This window comes from Crocodylus porosus, unplaced genomic scaffold, assembly GCF_001723895.1.
Source record: "Crocodylus porosus isolate Cpor-Errol unplaced genomic scaffold, CroPor_comp1, whole genome shotgun sequence".
Lineage (NCBI taxonomy): Eukaryota > Metazoa > Chordata > Crocodylia > Crocodylidae > Crocodylus > Crocodylus porosus.
The window spans coordinates 18,464,017-18,471,360 of NW_017728931.1; the positions used below are offsets into that span (position 1 = coordinate 18,464,017).

General features: G+C 41.4%; 1 protein-coding gene across 4 annotated transcripts in view; it reads left to right on the forward strand.

Annotated features, from left to right (window-relative positions):
- Window positions 1–5,938, forward strand: part of KIAA0930 (KIAA0930 ortholog) — a 124,836-nt gene extending 118,898 nt beyond the window's left edge. For all 4 annotated transcript variants that reach the window (XM_019544301.1, XM_019544300.1, XM_019544299.1 and 1 more), the window contains one exon: window positions 3,498–5,938. In XM_019544301.1, the coding sequence (XP_019399846.1) occupies window positions 3,498–3,538 (41 nt within the window). In that variant the 3' untranslated portion in view covers window positions 3,539–5,938. The remainder of the gene's footprint in view (window positions 1–3,497) is intronic.
- The last annotated feature ends 1,406 nt before the right edge of the window (window positions 5,939–7,344 follow it).

A 7,344-nucleotide genomic window follows, 5' to 3' on the forward strand; every position in this document is an offset into this window, starting at 1 on the left:
GGGATGCGTAGGCTGATAAATTTGTTTATCCAAGTGTAGGGCTTTCACCTGATACAATGGTTAATGGAAATCCAAATAAATTGCCATTTAGAGAACATCATAACCCCTATAAGGCAGATCCTGTTCCACCTCTTTACCACGTAAGTGGTACTTAAGCATCCAAATATGATATTATGCTATCCTGCTAGAGTCCCTGAAAAAGCATTGAAGCAAAATGTGGGTAGTTCCTTCTATTCATTTCTGCTTTTTGTGACTTGTTTTGAAGGATAAGAGGATGGTATGTCACAAAAATAAATGCATTAAAAGGAGAGCACGATGGAATTGGCTCATGGAACGGATTCTGACCTATATATTCATCAGACTCTTTCTAAAAGGTGGTGTGAAGAGTTGTGACAGACAACATTTGATTATTAGAATCTCTTCAACTGATGTTGAAAGAGGTGGAAGGAGAGAACTGCTGTGACAATGATATCTACTATAATAATAATTGGCATCTCTAGGGCAGTTTTCATCCAGGGAATTCAAAGTACTTAACAGGGGTGGATTAATGTGTTATATAGAACACGAAGTTGAGGCAGTAGCAGGTACTTCAGATACCAATAACATAGAGCAAAATATTATTTATATCTAACTGGGTATACAGGTATAGACTTAATTCAGAACAAACTCCAAATTCAAATAGCATTTTTATAGTAAGACTTGGCCCTGCATAATTTAGAGTGTATTCTGAACACTATTTGGGAGAAATGGGTAACCATCTATAAACTTAGTAAGATAACTCTGTATATCTTAGCTTAGTAAAGTAATTCTCTATATCTAGCTTCCTGAGACTCTTTCTACTGTGCAGCTGGGATCTGCATTAAGAGACCTACCTCTTACTGTAGGTGTTTTTTGAGTACATAGATGTATTGTTTTGGCTGGTATTTAACATTTGCTTTTAAGTGGGTGACACAAATGCCTAAATCTTCAAATATTTGCTGACATGCCCTTTCTGAGACTCAACTTAATTATGGGAAAATGTTCCACAAATCAGTGTTTACAGCAGGTCTCAAGTAAACAGAGAAAAGGGAGCACAATATATAGACTGCATAAAAGTTGTTGCTTTGGATCCTCTCTCTTCAGTTTTTTACTCCTGGCCTTTGCATAAGGTGGGAGTGCCAACGAAAATGTATGTTTAGTGCCTCTTAGCCACTCTGCGAAGTGCAGTTTTGCATGCCAGCTGCATCAATCTCAGAATGTTGTTCACTGACAGGCACAGACCTTGTTTTGCTGTCTTAGCAGTTGATTCTTACAAAGCCCCAGTGGGTAAAATTAAAGCTACAGTGATCAAAAGTGGAAGAAAGCAGAGAATATTGTATCTGGTTTAATGCCTTAGAAAAGTGAATTGGAACAATTGAGAATCTTGGGGAAAAAACCTTAAGTCTTTGCATCTTTGTGCAGTTACTTGATCTTCCTCTAATGTTGTCAATTTAAATTTCATACTCATCTCAACCAGCAGCCTCTTTATGCCACCTGATAAAGCAGGTCAACTTCCAAAGACTGTTAAATAGATTAACACTAATTAAAATGTCCACCTTCTGTAGATGCCAATATGGGGCCTATAACTGTCAAAGGAACATTCAACATTAATGTTTTGCTGGACCATTAAAAAAAAATTCACTATATTTTGTATATAACTATAGCCAGCAGGAAGAAATCCTATTAATTTTCTTTACTTTCAGTTTAGGGAACCAGGTTGTTCTCTTTGAGCATGAATTCATAGAATCATAAAAAATGAGGGTTGGAAGGGACCTCAGGAGGTCATCTAGTCCAACCCCCTGCTCAAAGCAGGACCATCCCCAACTAGATCATCCCAGCCAAAGCTTTGTCTAGTTTGATCTTAAGTGTCCAAGGATGGAAATCCTACAGCTTCTCTGAGTAACCTGTTCCAGTGCTTTACTAGCCTCCTAGTGAGAGATGTTCGTTCTATCAAACGTGAACATCCATTGTTGTAATTTGAGACCATTGCTGCTTGTTTTGTAATCTGCCACTACTGCCAGTAGTCTAGCTCTATCCTCTTTGGAACCACCCTTCAGCTAGCTGAAGGCTGCTATTAAATTTCCCCTCAGTCTTTTCTTTTCCAGACTAAATAAACCCAGTTCCCTCAGTGTTTCTTCATAAGTCATGTGCCCCAAACCCCTAACCATTGTCATTGCCCTCGACTGAACTCTCTCCCATTTGTCTACAGCCTCTCTGTAGTGGAGGGCCCAAACCTGGACACAGTACTCCAGATGTGACCTCACCAGTGCTGAATAGAAGGGAAGAATTGTTTCGCTTGATCTGCTGGCAATACTCTCACCAGTGCAGCCCAGTATACTATTAGCTTTCTTTGCAACAAGGGTACACTATTGGCTCTCATTAAGCTTATTGTCCACTCTAATCCCCAGGTCCTTTTCTGCAGAGCTGCTGTTTATCCAGGCAGTCCCCAGTCTTCACCAGTGCATGGGATTGTTCTGCCCTAAGTGCAGGTCTTTGCACTTGTCCCTATTGAACCTCATGAGATTTCTTTAGGTCCAATCCTTCTATTTGTCTAGGTCTTTCTGAATCCTAGTTCTACCCTCCAGCATACCTACTAGTCCACCCATCTTGGTATCATCTGTAAACTTGCTGAGGGTGCACTCCATCCCATCTTCCAGGTCACTGATGGCAATATTGAACAAAACTGGCCCCAGGATGCCACGTGAATAAGTCGGCTCTCCTGGAATTAGGTTACTTTACTGCTTTTGACCCAGATTCTCAAAAGTATACGGGCACCTAACTCCTGTTGATTTCCAAGGATGGGCCTTGATGGATTTCTTCCTGTCAGCAAAGCCTTGTTTTGCAACAGTAAATTTTCCAGTGTTCTGTTTCCAGTGATGGGACTCTTCCTGGTTCCTTTAGAGAGTGGTTTTATTTCAAAGGATCCCATACTGCTATAAAAACTATATATTAGATCAGTTTTCCACTATTGAGGATGGAGTGTACTGTTTGTTTGCCACTATATCTATAGCACACCGTTTCAAGTGATAAATATTTCTTGATATAAAGCATTGAACAGTAGCTCTGTTTGAAAATGCCTGTGATGTAGTGTAGAAACAAGCTGTGATTTATTTAAAGGTATAATCCAGGATTATATTCCTGATTCCAATATTCCAAGTAGAGAAGGCAGGGTAGATTTGCACCTTATAGACTAACCAAAGTTTGTATGTGTAGAGAGAGCGAATGAGCACATAAGTCTTCATGAGCTGAAGCTCACAGCCTCTGATGAGCTTGCTCGCGCGCTCTCTCTCTCTCTCTCTCTCTCTCTACGTGTGTGCGTACGTACTCTCTCTCTCTCTTTCTTTTTGCTTGCTCTACAAGGTGCAAATCTATCTTGCCTTTCTACTTGACTTCAGACTAATGCTGCTAACTATGTCTTTCTTATACACCAGCCACCCTTAGATATTTGCTATAATGTCTGTTATCTTCTGTGTCTATAGATATTGTGGAAGTGCGGCAGAAACCGATCCTGATGACATAGCAGAGAGCTGGGCACTGCCTTGGAACCTTGCTGCCAAGTGCCTACCCGCAGTGTTTTTTTCTGTGACAACACTACCATCTAGTGTCAGGAACCTAAACCTACACAGAAAAAGGGAAGTCAAAGAATACCAGCCAATCAAAGTGCCTCTTTCTTCCTTCCTCTGCTGTCATGTACCGTATGCACACTGACAGTACATCTCACTAGTATTCTGACTAGAAGAGGACTTTCACAAACAAAACCAGAAGGGGCTGCATTTAAAAAAAATCAATGCTTTATGAACAATTTGTTACCATGTTTACTTTATAATTAAGAAACCAACAACTTGTACAGAATGTGTTGAACTTTATATTCTTTGAACAGCAACTTTAGGATTTCATAAAGGTGTACCAATGAACTTTGTTCCATAGACTATTGTCCATGCACTCCTTGTTATAATGGCTGTGTGTGTTGGGGCCAAAGGGATAATAATGTAGTTTACTACTGAGGAAGGTTAAGGCAAAAGATGCTACAAATATCATTGCCATGTGGTATGTGCAGTAGGTCAGGGTGGAACTAAACGGATGTTTGTCTTGGTGTGTATCCTTGAGGACTAAGATAAGTTGGTTCTGAGGATGTTTTCCATATCTACCAAAGAACAGTGAAGATTTCAGCTTCTAGGATAGTCTAAGGGAATGAACCAATACGAGAAGGGTGAAAGATGTTGCCATATACTGCCACTAATATCAGGTTCCTAAGAAAAAAATCTGAGTTTTAATGTAAGACGAGAAACGGGAGTAATCAACTAGACTTTAGTACCAGAAACGCCTACAAACTACCACTCTTCCTCTGCATACACAGGAAGCTAAAGTAATTGGAATTGTCCTAGCAGACGTAGGAATAATGAAAGAGGGCTTCAAGTTTTGATCACATTTTTGACAATTTTCCCAGATTCTAAGTTTCAGTTAAATCCTGTGCTGGTTCACTGTACCAAAAGCACAAAGATTTTTCTTTCAGGCAAACATCAACATTTCAGTGCAGTTCTGTTCTTCAAAATAACTGCAAATGGCAGTGGGAAGTTTGTAATTGTCCTTTGGTAGCTTTTAGGAAAAACCTGCTATGTTTACAAATAAAATGCAGCTTTTTCTAAACAGAAGCCTTGTAAACTCCCTCTTAGAATTTGAAAGCCAAATGGGTAAATATCCTGCAATCAAAGCTTAGTCAACAAGTCTGATGTGGGACTCAGGCTTATCCCAGAATACTGCAGAACTAGTATTGCAGACAGAATGAGGAAAAAGTAGTTTCACTCAAGAAAGCAGGGAAGACTCTCTCAGCTGCACATAGAGGTAAATTGAAAGACAAGATGCTATTTTAGGTGCTTTTCATAATAGAATCATATTAAGCTCTACGTTGGCACTGCAGCTACCAACATGGCATGTGCTTAAAGCTGGCATCTTTGTTTTCCCCTTAACCTTTCCTAAACTGCTTTGTTGTAATTCTCTCAATAGTGTCAGATGATTTAACTTCTCTGATATAACTCTGATTTTTTTTTTCCTCCCATCCCCCAGCCAGGTTGCATGGAAATAGGTTCATTACAACTTTGAGCTATACTGGGACTAATTGCTCAGCCCAATATGGTTGGGTCTATGTGATAAGAAATACTTACTGGTCTATTTGTAGTTATACTTCAGAGTTAAATTAGAATATGCATTTTTGAGGCTAGATATGGAAGCAGTTAACTTGATACAAAGTGAGGGTATTTCTAACACCGGCAATATGAACACACGATAGAGAGATTGTAGATCAAGTTCCAGTCTACCTTTTGGTAAAACATTTCTGCATTAAATAAAGTTTGTACTGTTAGTATTAACCAGTCTTAAGCAGGCTGGAGACTGATTTAGACTGTGTGTTACCTCAGTGCCTGTGTCAAGAATGAAATCACTTTTCATCAAGACAGCCTCCTAAAGCGCTCCATATTCTGCACATTCACACTGCTGGGCGAAGCAAATCAATGTTGTGTTTCTTTGAATATTTGTGGGGGAGGGAGAGCGATAACATTTTTACTTTGAGGCAATTGATACATTTTAAATCAAATACTGAGCTAGATGAATATTACAAATAGAAAAGTTATCCAGTTGGAAATGTGACTTGTAGGCATCAGTGCTGTGTATAGCAATGACTTTATTCCTGTGGGTTATCAGCATAGTAGGATTAGGTAGCTTCAATTCTGATGGGCTAGAGACCCCAAAAAAGTCCAACTAAGTATATTTTTCAGCATAAATAGCAAACACAGCATGATACTAAAATAGTCCAGGAATGTAAAGGCAATTCTAGGATAAGGCAGTACAAGTTCTATAGCATTATACAAGACACTGTCTTCTCTGTTGTATCCAAAGGAAGAGTGTTGGTAATGTCTAGATTTTCAAGGGCTGCTATATGAAAATCCTAAAAAGAAGTCAACTAGTCCATTTGATATCTTTTATATTGTGTTAGCAGATGTGCTGTAGGCACTTGGAATGACAACTGTCAATCACCTTTTTTATAAGTAGCAGAAATGGGCTGTAAATGCACCCAGATGGACATCTGTGGGAAATATCAATCAGGAAGTCTGTTGAATGTCAATAGTGCTCTTAGGAAATAGCTCCCTGTACTAGACTAAAATAGCCCCTTCAAAAATCTGCAATAGAGATCTAAGTACAGTTCTAATTTGTCATTTTCTACTGTCCAGTAAAAAACTAGTTTAAATGTTGTATGAAACATTGCTTCATAGTATATGAGGATTTCTTTCTTAAATCCTTAGAACTGAAACCTGTAGTCCTCACCCAGACAGTCCTTGTGAGATTAACTAGGCTCTTACCTAGGTGAGGATAGTATGGCTGGGCCCTTAGCATATTATTGCACTATACCAAATAAGGGAATGTTAGATGGGAACCTTTGATCTTTTTGGGATGGTTCTGTTTCTTATACAGGTTTCCCTCAATTTATGTGGGTTCTGTATATGCAAATTTGCTCTTATGCAATGAGCATTTGTAGACCCATAGTACATTATATGTAAGGTAAATTCACTTTTATGCGATTGGCATAGCCCCCCGCCCTCCCCGAGCAGGTAAGTTTTTGTGGGGGGAAGGGAAAGGGCCATGGGGCTGGGGCCCTACTCACCCCAGCCACTGCTGCAGCAACCCCAGGAGCAGCCGGCGCCAGCTGCCTGCAGCCACTGGGCTGCACCATGCACCGCCTGTCTCCAGTCACCCCAGCTCCTGGACTACACCATGCTGTGGTGCAGGCAGCTGGTGTCAGCTGCTCCCGGGCCCACTGCAGCAGGGGCTGGGGTAAGTGGGAAGAAGCAGAGTCCTGGGTGGCCCAGGGTGCAGCATTCATGCCAACCCGTGCTGCAGCAGCTGGAGGGATGTGCTGGGCTCTTCCTTGGGGGTGCATACCCCCAGATCTGCATGTGGGATGACAGCAGAATGCCGCTGCAGCTGGTGGCAGCACTGGGCTGTTCCCGACACTTGGCACAGCCCACCCTGAATGCTGGAAAGACCCCCGTGCCACTGCTGGCCCCAGCCAGCAGCAGCAGCCTGCTGTTGTGCCACCTGGGGCTCCACTTTGTTCCAATTAACTCTACCCCTGCTGCAGCAAGAATCACGCCCCCCCCCTTGCACCCACTGACAGTTCCCTCTGCTTTGTTCCCTTGTGCAGCCCTGGGAGTGGCACCCTACCCCTTCCCTAGTCCCAGCCTCACTCCCTCCTTCCCTTCCCACCATGGGAACCTATCCCTTCTTGTTGCATTATAAAGTGGGTTCACTTTATGTGAATTTGATTTATGCACC